At 48.0% G+C, this 18,261-nt stretch overlaps 1 long non-coding RNA gene and 1 gene segment (V, D, J or C); one reads left to right on the top strand and one right to left on the bottom strand.

The window, feature by feature from the left end:
* LOC140422676 (Ig heavy chain C region-like) overlaps positions 1–15,291 on the top strand; it is a 29,531-nt gene extending 14,240 nt beyond the window's left edge. The window contains 4 exon segments of the C gene segment in view: positions 11,229–11,528; positions 11,724–12,035; positions 12,869–13,177; positions 14,837–15,291. Of these exon segments, the coding sequence occupies positions 11,229–11,528; positions 11,724–12,035; positions 12,869–13,177; positions 14,837–15,228 (1,313 nt within the window).
* On the bottom strand, positions 11,651–17,562 carry LOC140422677 (uncharacterized). The gene is made up of 3 exons (XR_011947547.1): positions 17,173–17,562; positions 14,128–14,215; positions 11,651–12,032 (listed from the first exon to the last, which is right to left on the bottom strand). It is a non-coding gene; the product is annotated as an uncharacterized lncRNA (long non-coding RNA).
* Positions 17,563–18,261: the final 699 nt, after the last annotated feature.

The raw sequence follows: 18,261 nt of genomic DNA, 5'->3' as shown, positions 1-18,261 counted from the left end.
CTCACACACACTCACTCACACACCCTCACTCACACACCCTCTCTCACACACCCTCACTCACTCACCCTCACTCACTCACCCTCACTCACACTCCCTCACTCACACACCCTCACTCACACACCCTCACACACACACCCTCACTCACACACCCTCACTCACACACCCTCACTCACACACCCTCACACACACTGTCTCACTCACACACCCTCACTCACACACCCTCACTCACACACCCTCACTCACACAGCTCACTCACACAGCTCACTCACACACCCTCACTCACACACCTTCACTCACACACCCTCACTCACACACCCTCACTCACACACCCTCACTCACACAGCTCACTCACACACCCTCTCACTGGATTGTGACGTACACAGCTCAGTTCGCTGGATTGAGACGTACACAGCTCAGTTAGCTGGATTGTGATGTACACAGCTCAGTTAGCTGGATTGTGACGTACACAGCTCAGATAGCTGAATTGTGACGTACACGGCTCAGTTAGCTGGATTGTGACGTACACAGCTCAGTTCGCTGAATTGTGAGGTACACAGATCAGTTAGCTGGATTGTGACGTACACAGCTCAGTTCGCTGAATTGTGACGTACACAGCTCAGTTAGCTGGATTGTGATGTCCACAGCCCAGTTAGCTGGATTGTGACGTACACAGCTCAGTTAGCTGGTTTGTGACGTACACAGCTCAGTTAGCTGGATTGTGACATCGACAGCTCAGATAGCTGGATTGTCACGTACACAGCTCAGTTAGCTGGATTGTGACGTACACAGCTCAGTTAGCTGGATTGTGACGTACACAGCCCAGTTAGCTGGATTGTGACGTACACAGCTCAGTTCGCTGGATTGTCACGTACACAGCTCAGTTAGCTGGATTGTCACGTACACAGCTCAGTTAGCTGGATTGTGACGTACAGAGCTCAGTTAGCTGGATTGTGACGTACACAGCTCAGTTAGCTGAATTGTGACGTACACAGCTCAGTTAGCTGGATTGTGACGTGCACAGCTCAGTGAGCTGGATTGTGACGTACAGAGCTCAGTTAGCTGGATTGTGACGTACACAGCTCAGTTAGCTGGATTGTGAGGTACACAGCTCAGTTAGCTGGATTGTGACGTACACAGCTCAGTGAGCTGGATTGTGACGTACACAGCTCAGTTAGCTGGATTGTGACGTACACAGCTCAGTGAGCTGGATTGTGACGTACACAGCTCAGTTACCTGGATTGTGACGTACACAGCTCAGTTAGCTGGATTGTGACGTACACAGCTCAGTTCGCTGGATTGAGACGTACACAGCTCAGTTAGCTGGATTGTGATGTACACAGCTCAGTTAGCTGGATTGTGACGTACACAGCTCAGATAGCTGAATTGTGACGTACACGGCTCAGTTAGCTGGATTGTGACGTACACAGCTCAGTTCGCTGAATTGTGAGGTACACAGATCAGTTAGCTGGATTGTGACGTACACAGCTCAGTTCGCTGAATTGTGACGTACACAGCTCAGTTAGCTGGATTGTGATGTCCACAGCCCAGTTAGCTGGATTGTGACGTACACAGCTCAGTTAGCTGGTTTGTGACGTACACAGCTCAGTTAGCTGGATTGTGACATCGACAGCTCAGATAGCTGGATTGTCACGTACACAGCTCAGTTAGCTGGATTGTGACGTACACAGCTCAGTTAGCTGGATTGTGACGTACACAGCCCAGTTAGCTGGATTGTGACGTACACAGCTCAGTTCGCTGGATTGTCACGTACACAGCTCAGTTAGCTGGATTGTCACGTACACAGCTCAGTTAGCTGGATTGTGACGTACACAGCTCAGTTAGCTGGATTGTGACGTACACAGCTCAGTTAGCTGAATTGTGACGTACACAGCTCAGTTAGCTGGATTGTGACGTGCACAGCTCAGTGAGCTGGATTGTGACGTACAGAGCTCAGTTAGCTGGATTGTGACGTACACAGCTCAGTTAGCTGGATTGTGAGGTACACAGCTCAGTTAGCTGGATTGTGACGTACACAGCTCAGTGAGCTGGATTGTGACGTACACAGCTCAGTTAGCTGGATTGTGACGTACACAGCTCAGTTAGCTGGATTGTGACGTACACAGCTCAGTGAGCTGGATTGTCCCGTACACTGCTCAGTTAGCTGGATTGTGACGTACACAGCTCAGTTAGCTGGATTGTGACGTACACAGCTCAGTTAGCTGGATTGTGACGTACACAGCTCAGTGAGCTGGATTGTCACGTACACAGCTCAGTTAGCTGGATTGTGACGTACACAGCTCAGTTAGCTGAATTGTGACATACACAGCTCAGTTAGCTGGATTGTGACGTGCACAGCTCAGTGAGCTGGATTGTGACGTACAGAGCTCAGTTAGCTGGATTGTGACGTACACAGCTCAGTTCGCTGAATTGTGAGGGACACAGCTCAGTTAGCTGGATTGTGACGTACACAGCTCAGTGAGCTGGATTGTGACGTACACAGCTCAGTTAGCTGGATTGTGACGTACACGGCTCAGTGAGCTGGATTGTGACGTACACAGCTCAGTTAGCTGCATTGTGACGTACACAGCTCAGTGAGCTGAATTGTGAGGTACACAGCTCAGTTAGCTGGATTGTGACGTACACAGCTCAGTTAGCTGGATTGTGACGGACACAGCTCAGTTAGCTGGATTGTGATGTACACAGCTCAGTTAGCTGGATTGGGACGTACACAGCTCAGTTAGCTGGATTGTGACGTACACAGCTCAGTTAGCTGGATTGTGACGTACACAGCTCAGTTAGCTGGATTGTGATGTACACAGCTCAGTTAGCTGGATTGTGACGGACACAGCTCAGTTAGCTGGATTGTGATGTACACAGCTCAGTTAGCTGGATTGTGACGTACACAGCTCAGTTAGCTGGATTGTGACGGACACAGCTCAGTTAGCTGGATTGTGATGGACACAGCTCAGTTAGCTGGATTGTGACGTACACAGCACAGTTAGCTGCATTGTGACGTACACAGCTCAGTGAGCTGAATTGTGAGGTACACAGCTCAGTTAGCTGGATTGTGACGTACACAGCTCAGTTAGCGGGATTGTGATGTACACAGCTCAGTTAGCTGGATTGTGATGTACACAGCTCAGTTAGCTGGATTGTGACCTCCGCAGCTCAGTTAGCTGGATTGTGACGTCCACAGCTCAGTTAGCTGGATTGTGATGTACACAGCTCAGTTAGCTGCATTGTGACGTACACAGCTCAGTTAGCTGGATTGTGACATACACATCTCAGTTAGCTGGATTGTTACGTACACAGCTCAGTTAGCTGGATTGTGACGTACACAGCTCAGTTAGCTGGATTGTGACGTACACAGCTCAGATAGCTGGATTGTGACGTACACAGCTCAGTTAGCTGGATTGTGACGTACACAGATCAGTTAGCTGAATTGTGACGTACACAGCTCAGTTAGCTGGATTGTGACGTGCACAGCTCAGTGAGCTGGATTGTGACGTACAGAGCTCAGTTAGCTGGATTGTGACGTACACAGCTCAGTTCGCTGAATTGTGACGTACACAGCTCAGTTAGCTGGATTGTGACGTACACAGCTCAGTGAGCTGGATTGTGACGTACGCAGCTCAGTTAGCTGGATTGTGACGTACACGGCTCAGTGAGCTGGATTGTGACGTACACAGCTCAGTTAGCTGCATTGTGACGTACACAGCTCAGTGAGCTGAATTGTGAGGTACACAGCTCAGTTAGCTGGATTGTGACGTACACTGCTCAGTTAGCTGGATTGTGACGGACACAGCTCAGTTAGCTGGATTGTGATGTACACAGCTCAGTTAGCTGGATTGTGACGTACACAGCTCAGTTAGCTGGATTGTGACGTACACAGCTCAGTTAGCTGGATTGTGACGTACACAGCTCAGTTAGCTGGATTGTGATGTACACAGCTCAGTTAGCTGGATTGTGACGGACACAGCTCAGTTAGCTGGATTGTGATGTACACAGCTCAGTTAGCTGGATTGTGACGTACACAGCTCAGTTAGCTGGATTGTGACGGACACAGCTCAGTTAGCTGGATTGTGATGGACACAGCTCAGTTAGCTGGATTGTGACGTACACAGCACAGTTAGCTGCATTGTGACGTACACAGCTCAGTGAGCTGAATTGTGAGGTACACAGCTCAGTTAGCTGGATTGTGACGTACACAGCTCAGTTAGCTGGATTGTGATGTACACAGCTCAGTTAGCTGGATTGTGATGTACACAGCTCAGTTAGCTGGAGTGTGACCTCCGCAGCTCAGTTAGCTGGATTGTGACGTCCACAGCTCAGTTAGCTGGATTGTGATGTACACAGCTCAGTTAGCTGGATTGTGACGTACACAGCTCAGTTAGCTGGATTGTGACATACACATCTCAGTTAGCTGGATTGTTACGTACACAGCTCAGTTAGCTGGATTGTGACGTACACAGCTCAGTTAGCTGGATTGTGACGTACACAGCTCAGATAGCTGGATTGTGACGTACACAGCTCAGTTAGCTGGATTGTGACGTACACAGATCAGTTAGCTGGATTGTGACGTACACAGCTCAGTTAGCTGGATTGTGATGTACACAGCTCAGTGAGCTGGATTGTGACGTACACAGCTCAGTTAGCTGGATTGTGACGTACACAGCTCATTTAGCTGGATTGTGACGTACACAGCTCAATTAGCTGGATTGTGACGTACACAGCCGATTTAGCTGGATTGTGACGTACACAGCTCAGTTAGCTGGATTGTGACGTACACAGATCAGTTAGCTGGATTGTGACGTACACAGCTCAGTTAGCTGGATTGTGATGTACACAGCTCAGTGAGCTGGATTGTGACGTACACAGCTCAGTTAGTTGGATTGTGACATACACAGCTCAATTAGATGGATTGTGACGTACACAGCCCAGTTAGCTGGATTGTGACGTACACAGATCAGTTAGCTGTATTGTGACGTACACAGATCAGTTAGCTGGATTGTGACGTACACAGCTCAGTTAGCTGGATTGTGATGTACACAGCTCAGTGAGCTGGATTGTGACGTACACAGCTCAGTTAGCTGGATTGTGACGTACACAGCTCAGTTAGCTGGATTGTGACGTACACAGCTCAGTTAGTTGGATTGTGACGTCCACAGCTCTGTTAGCTGGATTGTGATGTACACAGCTCAGTTAGCTGGACTGTGACGTCCACAGCTCAGTTAGCTGGATTGTGAAGTACACAACTCAGTTAGCTGGATTGTGACGTGCACAGCTCAGTTAGCTGGATTGTGACGTACACAGCTCAGTTAGCTGGATTGTGACGTACACAGCTCAATTAGCTGGATTTTGACGTACACAGCCCAGTTAGCTGGATTGTGACGTACACAGCTCAGTTAGCTGGATTGTGACGTACACAGATCAGTTAGCTGGATTGTGACGTACACAGCTCAGTTAGCTGGATTGTGATGAACACAGCTCAGTGAGCTGGATTGTGACGTACACAGCTCAGTTAGCTGGATTGTGACATACACAGCTCAGTTAGCTGGATTGTGACGTACACAGCTCAGTTAGCTGGATTGTGACGTACAGAGCTCAGTTAGCTGGATTGTGACGTACACAGCTCAGTTCGCTGAATTGTGAGGTACACAGCTCAGTTAGCTGGATTGTGACGTACACAGCTCAGTGAGCTGGATTGTGACGTACACAGCTCAGTTAGCTGGATTGTGACGTACACGGCTCAGTGAGCTGGATTGTGACGTACACAGCTCAGTTAGCTGCATTGTGACGTACACAGCTCAGTGAGCTGAATTGTGAGGTACACAGCTCAGTTAGCTGGATTGTGCCGTACACAGCTCAGTTAGCTGGATTGTGACGGACACAGCTCAGTTAGCTGGATTGTGATGTACACAGCTCAGTTAGCTGGATTGTGACGTACACAGCTCAGTTAGCTGGATTGTGACGTACACAGCTCAGTTAGCTGGATTGTGACGTACACAGCTCAGTTAGCTGGATTGTGATGTACACAGCTCAGTTAGCTGGATTGTGACGGACACAGCTCAGTTAGCTGGATTGTGATGTACACAGCTCAGTTAGCTGGATTGTGACGTACACAGCTCAGTTAGCTGGATTGTGACGGACACAGCTCAGTTAGCTGGATTGTGATGGACACAGCTCAGTTAGCTGGATTGTGACGTACACAGCACAGTTAGCTGCATTGTGACGTACACAGCTCAGTGAGCTGAATTGTGAGGTACACAGCTCAGTTAGCTGGATTGTGACGTACACAGCTCAGTTAGCTGGATTGTGATGTACACAGCTCAGTTAGCTGGATTGTGATGTACACAGCTCAGTTAGCTGGATTGTGACCTCCGCAGCTCAGTTAGCTGGATTGTGACGTCCACAGCTCAGTTAGCTGGATTGTGATGTACACAGCTCAGTTAGCTGGATTGTGACGTACACAGCTCAGTTAGCTGGATTGTGACATACACATCTCAGTTAGCTGGATTGTTACGTACACAGCTCAGTTAGCTGGATTGTGACGTACACAGCTCAGTTAGCTGGATTGTGACGTACACAGCTCAGATAGCTGGATTGTGACGTACACAGCTCAGTTAGCTGGATTGTGACGTACACAGATCAGTTAGCTGGATTGTGACGTACACAGCTCAGTTAGCTGGATTGTGATGTACACAGCTCAGTGAGCTGGATTGTGACGTACACAGCTCAGTTAGCTGGATTGTGACGTACACAGCTCATTTAGCTGGATTGTGACGTACACAGCTCAATTAGCTGGATTGTGACGTACACAGCCCAGTTAGCTGGATTGTGACGTACACAGCTCAGTTAGCTGGATTGTGACGTACACAGATCAGTTAGCTGGATTGTGACGTACACAGCTCAGTTAGCTGGATTGTGATGTACACAGCTCAGTGAGCTGGATTGTGACGTACACAGCTCAGTTAGCTGGATTGTGATGTACACAGCTCAGTGAGCTGGATTGTGACGTACACAGCTCAGTTAGCTGGATTGTGACGTACACAGCTCAGTTAGCTGGATTGTGACGTACACAGCTCAGTTAGTTGGATTGTGACGTCCACAGCTCAGTTAGCTGGATTGTGATGTACACAGCTCAGTTAGCTGGACTGTGACGTCCACAGCTCAGTTAGCTGGATTGTGAAGTACACAACTCAGTTAGCTGGATTGTGACGTACACAGCTCAGTTAGCTGGATTGTGACGTACACAGCTCAGTTAGCTGGATTGTGACGTACACAGCTCAGTTAGCTGGATTGTGACGTACACAGCTCAATTAGCTGGATTTTGACGTACACAGCCCAGTTAGCTGGATTGTGACGTACACAGCTCAGTTAGCTGGATTGTGACGTACACCGATCAGTTAGCTGGATTGTGACGTACACAGCTCAGTTAGCTGGATTGTGATGTACACAGCTCAGTGAGCTGGATTGTGACGTACACAGCTCAGTTAGCTGGATTGTGACATACACAGCTCAGTTAGCTGGATTGTGACGTACACAGCTCAGTTAGCTGGATTGTGACGTACACAGCTCAGTTAGCTGGATTGTGACATATACAGCTCAGTGAGCTGGATTGTGACCTCCGCAGCTCAGTTAGCTGGACTGTGACGTACACAGCTCAGTTAGCTGGATTGGGACGTACACAGCACAGTTAGCTGGACTGTGACGTACACAGCTCAGTTAGCTGGACTGTGACGTACACAGCTCAGTGAGCTGGATTGTGACGTACACAGCTCAGTTAGCTGGATTGTGACGTACACAGCTCAGTTAGCTGGATTGTGACGTACACAGCTCAGTTAGCTGGATTGTGATGTACAGAGCTCAGTTAGCTGGATTGTGACGTACACAGCTCAGTGAGCTGGATTGTGGCGTACACAGCTCAGTTAGCTGGATTGTGACGTACACAGCTCAGTTAGCTGGATTGTGACGTACACAGCTCAGTTCGCTGGATTGTGATGTACACAGCTCTGTGAGCTGGATTGTGACATACACAGCTCAGTTAGCTGGATTGTGACGTACACAGCTCAGTTCGCTGGATTGTGATGTACACAGCTCAGTTAGCGGGACTGTGACGTACACAGCTCAGTTAGCTGGATTGTGACGTACACAGCTCAGTTCGCTGGATTGTGACGTACACAGCCCAGTTAGCTGGATTGTGACGTACACAGCTCAGTTAGCTGGATTGTGACGTACACAGCTCAGTTCGCTGGATTGTGACGTACACAGCCCAGTTAGCTGGACTGTGACGTACACAGCTCAGTTAGCTGGATTGTGACGTACACAGCTCAGTTCGCTGGATTGTGACGTACACAGCTCAGTTAGCTGGATTGTGACGTACACAGCTCAGTTAGCTGGATTGTGACGTACACAGCTCAGTTTGCTGGATTGTGACGTACACAGCTCAGTTAGCTGGATTGTGACGTGCACAGCTCAGTTAGCTGGATTGTGAGGTACACAGCTCAGTTAGCTGGATTGTGACGTACACAGCTCAGTTAGCTGGATTGTGATGTACACAGCTCAGTTAGCTGGATTGTGACGTACACAGCTCAGTTAGCTGGATTGTGACGTACACAGCTTAGTTAGCTGGATTGTGACGTACACAGCTCAGTGAGCTGGATTGTGATGTACACAGCTCAGTGAGCTGGATTGTGACGTACACAGCTCAGTGAGCTGGATTGTGACGTACACAGCTCAGCTAGCCGGATTGTGACGTACACATCTCAGTTCCCTGGGTTGTGACGTACACAGTTCAGTTAGCTGGATTGTCACGTACACAGCTCAGTTAGCTGGATTGTGATGTACACAGCTCAGTGAGCTGGATTGTGATGTACACAGCTCAGTTAGCTGGATTGTGACGTCCACAGCTCAGTTTGCTGGATCGTGATGTACACAGCTCAGTGAGCTGGATTGTGACGTACACAGCTCAGTTAGCTGGATTGTGACGTACACAGCTTAGGTAGCTGGATTGAGACGTACACAGCTCAGGTAGCTGGATTGAGACGTACACAGCTCAGTTTGCTGGATTGTGACATACACAGCTCAGTTAGCTGGATTGTCACGTACACAGCTCAGTTAGCTGGATTGTGACGTACACAGCTCAGTTAGCTGGATTGTCACGTACACAGCTCTGTGAGCTGGATTGTGACGTACACAGCTCAGTTAGCTGGATTGTGACGTACACAGCTCAGTTAGCTGGATTGTGACGTACACAGCACTGTTAGCTGGATTGTGACGTACACAGCTCAGTTAGCTGGATTGTCACGTACACAGCTCAGTTAGCTGGATTGTGACATACACAGCTCAGTTAGCTGGATTGTGACGTACACAGCTCAGTTAGCTGGATTGTGACGTACACAGCTCAGTTAGCTGGATTGTGATGTACACTGCTCAGCTAGCTGGATTGTGACGTACACAGCTCAGTTAGCTGGATTGTGACGTACACAGCTCAGTTAGCTGGATTGTGACGTACACAGCTCAGCTAGCTGGATTGTGACGTACACAGCTCAGTTAGCTGGATTGTGACGTACACAGCTCAGTTAGCTGGATTGTGACGTACACAGCTCAGTTAGCTGGATTGTGACGTACACAGCTCAGCTAGCTGGATTGTGACGTACACAGCTCAGTTAGCTGGATTGTGACGTACACAGCTCAGTTAGCTGGATTGTGACGTACACAGCTCAGTTAGCTGGATTGTGACGTACACAGCTCAGCTAGCTGGATTGTGACCTCCGCAGCTCAGTTAGCTGGATTGTGACGTACACAGCTCAGTTAGCTGGATTGTGACGTACACAGCTCAGTTAGCTGGATTGTGGCGTACACAGCTCAGTTAGCTGGATTGTGACCTCCGCAGCTCAGTTAGCTGGATTGTGACGTACACAGCTCAGTTAGCTGGATTGTGATGTACACAGCTCAGTGAGCTGGATTGTGAGGTACACAGCTCAGTTAGCTGGATTGTGACATACACAGCTCAGTTAGCTGGATTGCGACGTCCACAGCTCAGTTAGCTGGATTGTGATGTACACAGCTCAGTTAGCTGTATTGTGATGTACACAGCTCAGTGAGCTGGATTATGACGTACACAGCTCAGTTAACTGGATTGTGACCTCCGCAGCTCAATTAGCTGGATTGTGACGTACACAGCTCAGTTAGCTGGATTGTGACGTACACAGCACAGTTAGCTGGACTGTGACGTACACAGCTCAGTTAGCTGGGTTGTGACGTACACAGCTCAGTTAGCTGGACTGTGACGTACACAGCTCAGTTAGCTGGATTGTGACGTACACAGCTCAGTTTGCTGGATTGTGACATACACAGCTCAGTTAGCTGGATTGTGACGTACACAGCTCAGTTTGCTGGATTGTGACATACACAGCTCAGCTAGCTGGATTGTGACGTATACAGCTTTGTTAGCTGGATTGTGACGTACACAGCTCAGTGAGCTGGATTGTGACGTACACAGCTCAGTGAGCTGGATTGTGACGTACACAGCTCAGCTAGCTGGATTGTGACGTACACAGCTCAGTTAGCTGGATTGTGACGTACACAGCTCAGTTTGCTGGATTGTGACATACACAGCTCAGTTAGCTGGATTGTGACGTACACAGCTCAGTGAGCTGGATTCTGACATACACCGCTCAGTTAGCTGGATTGTGACGTACACAGCTCAGTTAGCTGGATGGCTGGTTCGTGATGAAGAGCGATCCTAACAGCACGGGTTCAATTGCTGGACCGGCTGAGGTTATTCATAAAGACCCCCATTCTCAACCTTGCCCCTCGCCTGCGGTGTGGTGACCCTCAGGTTAAATCACCACGAGTCAGCTCTCAGAAGGAAAGGGCAGTCTCCGGGACCATGGCGACATTTCTATTTTATTTTACATGGTGGCTGAAATAATGGGGGAAACTCTCTGCTCCTCTCCTTCAATCCAATGACAGTTACATCATTCAGGCGGCATCAAATGTTATTTTTTGTATGTGTTAGAAACGGAGAAAGGGATGCGGGTTTCTAATGAGGGGGCAAAGAGATCGTGATTCTTAAATCATAGAACTAATAGATGCTGAAATGTGGATGTAGCAGTTAATGAGAAAATGTTAGGATAAATGCATCGTCACATTTTGATGTGCTTGGTAACTTATAGATCACAAATAACAGAGTCTAACTTGTTGAATGGACCATTCTCTCCCAGCAACACCGTCTCCGCCCACTCTCTACAGCCTGGCCTCCTCCTGTCAGCAACACAACAGCGACGGCTCCGTGACCTACGGCTGTTTGGCGATGGACTACTCCCCAGAAATCTCCAGACTTACCTGGAAGAAAGATGGGCAGCTGATCACCACTGGAGTTAAGAAATACCCGTCGGTGAGAAACAAGAAGGGAACCTACACCCTGAGCAGCCAGTTAACCATCACCGAGTCAGAGGGGGGATGCAGCGAAATCAGCTGTGAGGTTCGACACAGCGGCTCAGACAAGAGCATTGGAATGAAATGTAAGTGTTGTGGAATCTGTGAGAAACAGACGCTTTGATTACTTTATTTACATCTTTGGTCATAACACATTTATGGTTCTCTGCATAGTTCTGATTCCTGCGAGAAACAGTGACCACAGAGAAACTGTTCAAATATAGTCATTTTATTTGTTACAACATCTTCTTCAAGAAATGTCTAACTTGTGTTTCTTGAAGGCCCTCCACCTGTCAACACTCCAAATGTTCTCCTCACCGTGAGTTCCAATGAAGAAATCTCAAGCAAGAAATTTGCAACCATGGTCTGTTCAATCAACGATTTCCATCCAAAGTCAATTGCGGTAAAGTGGCTGAAGAATGGACAACCCATGGGTTCAGGATTTGTCACCTCTCCCCCCTGTGACGTGAACGGGAACTTCTCGGCGACCAGTCGGCTGACAGTCTCCGCTGGGGAATGGTTCAGCAATGCGGTCTATACCTGCCAGGTTACTCATCAAGAGGGCACCCAAAGTCAAAACATCACCGCGTCTGGTAAGAGACACAAACAGAGGAAACAATAAATCATCCTGCACTCTGATGTTAATCCAAATCAGGAATTTACTGAAGTTAGTACAAAGCACAGAACAATTTCTAATTTACTGCCATGTAGTTTGTGTTTCATTCTGATGTAAGAGCTGCATGAGGGTTGCTAATCATTCACGATTTTATGAATATAGAAATAAATGTATCCCTATAATTTGAAGTCATTTAGTGAGTGAGTTGGATGAATGAAATGAAAATCGCTTATTGTCACAAGTAGGCTTCAAATGAAAAAGCCCCTAGTCGCCGCATTCCGGCGCCTGTTCGGGGAGGCTGGACCCGCGCTGGTGGCCTGCCTTGGTCTGCTCTAAAAGCCAGCGATTTAGCCCCGTGCTAAACCAGCCCCTGGTGGACTTGATACCAGCTTTATCCTGAGACAGCTGATTATATTTGAGAGTCAGTGGGTGTCTCAAACACTTAACTGATAACAGCTCCGGGGGCAAGTGTTGGAAAGTTCATCCAACCTATTTATGGATCAGCCTTCAGTACTTCGTTCCTGAGATCAGGAATGGAATATTTGTATTGGGAATGCTGAAATACTGATTTGTTAGAATGATATCGGGGCTGACTGTATTTCACAATGAGAATAGTTTTCACAAACCAAACTGATTTTCCATTGCCGATAGAAGATTAAAGGCGGTCTTTAGAGGTTGATGTTTCGAAGTTGATTATTTAGAGGTTGATGTTTCGAAGTTGATTTATTCCTATTTAGAGTTCAGGCTGAATACTGCTGTCCTGATTCTGAAGATCAAACTTGGGTTGATTTCCACTTTTTTCAGTCGCAGGTTTTTCCGGTTGCAAATATGCCTCAGTAACAATACTGCCACCACAAATAGAACAGGTCTTATTGGAGGCGACTGTAACCTTAACCTGCATCATTTCGAATGCTCCTTATGGAGTCAACGTGTCCTGGAGTGAAGCAAAGAAGCCGCTGAAATCAGAGATTGCCGACCAGCCTGGGGCAGATACTGAGAGTGTGGTCAGCAAATTAAACATCTCGACACAAGCCTGGCTGAGTGGGGCTGTGTTTGACTGTGTGACGAGCCATCAGGACCTGCCAACTCCCTTCAGAATTTCAATCCACAGAAAAATAGGTGAGCGGTGAGACTGAAGCAATAAGTGAGTCATTGTGTCTATTTCTAGTGTCAGTGCAGCGGTCAGTAGTTAGCATTCAGTGTATTTATGGTCCATTCTGATTGGTAATTCCACTAACTAAATACTCTGGGCGTTTAGAGTTTAAGGGGGAAATTGATATGCAGATGAATGAACAATGAATTGAAAACAGTGATGTTGGGTTTAGATGGAGCGAGACCATAGACCACAAGACTTAGGAACAGACGTTGGCCACTGGGCCCATCAACAGCGGTCCAGCCTGCAGTGAGGTCATGACTGATCTGACGTGATAATCTTCAACTCCTCTTTCCCGACTTATCCCCATATCTCTTGACGCCTTTACTGATTTAAAATATGTCTCCCTCAACCTTGAACATACTGAACCACCCAGAATCTACAGCCCCCCGGGTTACATAATTCCAGAGCTTCACTACTCTCAGAGAGGAAATTCCACCTCGTCTCTGTCTGAAATGGGCGAACCCTCACTTTGTGATCCTGCACGCTGCTCCTAGCTGCTCCCACAGAGATCCTGCACGCTGCTCCTAGCTGCTCCCACAGAGATCCTGCACGCTGCTCCTAGCTGCTCCCACAGAGGAAAACACCCCCTCAGCGTCTATCCTAAGAAGCTCCCTGAGAATCTTTCATGTCTCGATTAGGCCGCCTTCATTCCTCTAAACTCCAATAAGTACAGCCCAGCCTACTTAACCTCAGCTCATAAGAAAATCCCTCCATACTCGGGATCAACCTCGTGATCCTTCTCTGGACTGCCTTCAAAACCAATTTGTCTTCCTTAGATAAGGGCACCAAAACTATGCAAAGTATACCAGGTGTAGACTAACTAGTGCCTTGGATAGTTTTAGCCAGACTTCCCCATGTTTATATTCTATTCCCTTTGAAATAAATGTCAACATTCAATTTGTCTCCATATTACCTGCAGAACTTTCTTTGTGTGGTTTCTGCACGAGGACCCCCAATCCCCCGTTACTTCAGCTTTCTCCAGTCTTTCTATTTTTTGTCATCTGCAAACGTGGGAATAGTACATTCATTTATTAATTTTGAAATTCATGGAAATTACATCTACTGGCCCCCCTCTCTCTCGCCTTCTCGTTACCACCTCAAATAAGGGCAATCCATTTGTCAGGCATGATTCCCCCTTCACGAGGCCGCGCTGACTCTGTTGATTATATTGAGTATTTCTAAATGCTGAGCGATTGGATCCGTTATAATGGACTCGAACCGTTTCCCACTGACAGATGTTAAGGTCACTGGCCTATCGTTACCTGTTTTTGTCTCCCTCCCCTTTTGAATAAGGGAGTTGCATTGGCAGTTTCCCCAATCCTCTTGGGGTAAGGTGGGGGGAGTCTGGAGTGGAACTTATACACCAGCACAGAACAGGCGGGCCGAATGGCCTGTTTCCCTGCTGTACACTTTCTGAAAATTTCGAATTCAATATCCGTAAATTCTCAGGGTAAAGGCTTGTGTCCACCTCAGCTCCGAGCTGGGAAACCGGACAGATCCCAAACTGGGAAATGGAAACCTTTAAAATCCAACACAAAACACATTTCTCTCACATCTAACCCGCGGTTCCATTGTCTCCGGAATTCCCCATTTTACTGACGTTTATTGTACATTTTCTGCAGATCCCAACCCGCGGGAACCGTCCGTCTCTGTCCTCCTGCCCTCGGCTGAAGACGTCTCCGCTCAGAGATTCGTCTCCCTCAGCTGCTTAGTGAGAGGTTTCTCCCCCCGAGAGATCTTCGTCAAGTGGACCGTCAATGACAAGCAGGTGAATCCCGGGAACTACAAGAACACCGAGGTGATGGCGGAGAACGGCAATAGCTCCTTCTTCATGTACAGCCTGTTATCCATTGCAGCGGAGGAGTGGGCCAGCGGCGCTTCTTACTCCTGTGTGGTGGGACATGAAGCCATCCCCTTGAAGATCATCAACAGAACGGTTGATAAATCCAGCGGTAAACCCAGTTTCCTGAACATTTCCCTCGCTCTGATGGACACCGTTAATTCATGTCAATGAGAATCTATGGGTTACACGTCTAACTGAAATAAAAATAATAAAGTATTTTTCCTCCAATTGTGATTTAAATGCACAGCCGCTTAATTAATGGAGCTTCCACTTTGCAGATTGGTTCAATGAGACCCGGATTTCTACAGGTCTCGGCCCCAAGTCTGATACAACCAGTGCTCCCAGCTCAGATACACCCTGGGTTAGAGACAGAGCAAAACTCATTCATCACAGAATTCAGCAAAATATCTTCACTGACTATCCCCTCTGAGAAGAAATCAGACAATTTCCCATTTCAGGCAAACAAACACATCATATTTAGACCTCGGTGTTCCTGCTTCTATCATTGTCCATCCCTTTAAAAATAATGTCAGATTTAAGTTGCTGCATCACACCCACTGGGAACTGAATTGAAGGTCACACAGAAACATGGACCAGCAATCCCCATCAAAGAGAGGAAAAAGTCAAATTGTTAATCCACTATACCCCAACTTCACGAGCAGAGAGAGGGGGAGGAGCATTAATCAATCCACTGTCTTCCCCCTTCCCCAACAGAGAGAGGGGGAGGGGCATTAGTTAACGCACTGTCTCCCCACTTCCCCAACAACGAGGGGGGAGGGGCTGTTTAGCACAGAGCTAAATCGCTGGCTTTGAAAGCAGACCAAGGCAGGCCAGCATGCACGGTTCAATTCCCGTAACAGCCTCCCCGAACAGGCGCCGGAATATGGCGACTAGGAGCTTTTCACAGTAACTTCATTTGAAGCCTACTTGTGACAACAAGCGATTTTCATTTTCATTAGTCAATCCACTGTCTCCCCACTTCCCCAACAGAGAGAGGGGGAGGGAATTAGATAACCCACAGCCTCCCCACTTCCCCAACAGAGAGGGGGGAGGGGCATTAATCAATCCACTGTCTCCCCCTTCCCCAACCGAGAGGGGGAGGGGCATTAATCAATCCACTGTCTCCCCACTTCCCCAACAGAGAGAGGGGAGGGGCAATAGTTAATCCACTGTCTCCCCACTTCCCCAACAGAGAGAGGGGGAGGGGAATTAGATAACCCACGGCCTCCCCACTTCCCCAACAGAGGGGGGGGAGGGGCATTATTTAATACACTGTCCCACCACTTCCCGAACAAAGAGAGGGGGGAGGGGCATTAGTCAATCCACTATCTCCCCACTTCCCCAACAGAGAGAGGGGGAGGGGCTTTAGTTGACCCACGGCCTCCCCACTTCCCCAACAGAGAGGGGGGGAGGGGCATTAGTTAACCCACTGTCTCCCCACTTCCCCAAACAAAGAGAGGGGGGGCATTATTTAATACGCTGCTCCCCCCCCCCACTTCCCGAACAAAGAGAGGGGGAGGGGCATTAGTTAACCCACTGTCTCTCCACTTCCCCAACAGAGAGAGGGGGAAGGGGCATTAGTTAATCCACCGTAACCCAATTCCGCGACAAAGAGAGGAAGAGGGGCATCACTTAATGCACCGTACCCCCACTTCCCCAGCAAAGAGAGGCGGAGGGGTATTAGTTAACACACTGTGCCCCAACTTCCCCAACAAAGAGAGGCGGAGGGGCATCAGTTAGCACACTGTGCCCCCACTTCCCCAACAAAGAGACGGTGGGGGCTGAGTTAATCCACTGTACACCCGCTTCCAACAATGAGTGGAGGGCCATTATTTAATCCACTGTACCCACACTTCCCCAACAAAGAGAGCAAAGGGGCAACACTGAGCCATTTTACCTCCACTTTCCCGACCAAACGAGGAGGAAGGTGATGAGTGAACTCTCTGTATCTCCACCTCCAGCAGGGAGAACCCAAAGGCAATTTGCTGAGCTGACCAGAGAGAGGGAGATTATTAACTCAATATCTTCCCAGCCTCCAAGCAGGGAGTTTGGAAGTAAACGGTTCTCTGGACTAAGAACTCCGTTACTGACATTACAAGAAGGCATGTAGCTTACTGGCTGAAGGGTTTAAAAGACCATCATGATAAAGATGTATTTTTTCAGCAGCCTTGTTCCTCTTATCCGCCTGCTAAAACCGATTCCCCAAAATCCAAATCCAGACTGGTGATTGAATTCTTCCTGGGTTTTCACTGTTCTCTCCTGAGGCACCTCCTTGTATTTTTGCATTAGGTCACCTGATGGCAGCTTGCACCTCACAGAAAACACATTTATAGCAGAAAGTTCAACATATTCTACATCGGTATCAATAATACCCACAAATGGCAACGCTACAGGCAGCTGATACAAATACACAGACAGATAAAGACACAAACACGCCACACACATGCACACAGACCGACAAACGTACACACGCTCACAAGTAGACACAAACACACACCTAGACACACACACAGAAACACATGCATAAACATACACCCAGGCACAATGAACCACACATATTTTGGCACAAAAACACACGCAAACCATAAGACCATAAGACATAGGAGCGGAAGTAAGGCCATTCGGCCCATCGAGTCCACTCCGCCATTCAATCATGGCAGATTTCAACTCCATTTACCCGCTCTCTCTCCATAGCCCTTAATTCCTTGAGAAATCAAGAATTTATCAACTTCTGTCTTAAAGACACTCAACGTCCCGGCCTCCACCGCCCTCTGTGGCAATGAATTCCACAGACCCACCACTCTCTGGCTGAAGAAATTTCTCCTCATCTCTGTTCTAAAGTGACTCCCTTTTATTCTAAGGCTGTGCCCCCGGGTCCTAGTCTCCCCTGCTAATGGAAACAACTTCCCAACATCCACCCTATCTAAGCCATTCATTATCTTGTAAGTTTCTATTAGATCTCCCCTCAACCTCCTAAACTCCAATGAATACAATCCCAGGATCCTCAGACGTTCATCGTATGTTAGGCCTACCATTCCTGGGATCATCCGTGTGAATCTCCGCTGGACCCGCTCCAGTGCCAGTATGTCCTTCCTGAGGTGTGGGGCCCAAAGTTGCTCACAGTATTCTAAATGGGGCCTAACTAATGCTTTATAAAGCTTCAGAAGTACATCCCTGCTTTTATATTCCAAGCCTCTTGAGATG

Source organism: Scyliorhinus torazame, chromosome 5, assembly GCF_047496885.1.
Source record: "Scyliorhinus torazame isolate Kashiwa2021f chromosome 5, sScyTor2.1, whole genome shotgun sequence".
In the NCBI taxonomy this organism is placed as follows: domain Eukaryota; kingdom Metazoa; phylum Chordata; class Chondrichthyes; order Carcharhiniformes; family Scyliorhinidae; genus Scyliorhinus; species Scyliorhinus torazame.
Note: the sequence above shows the minus strand (reverse complement) of the source record. Positions and strands in the feature narration are given on the sequence as shown.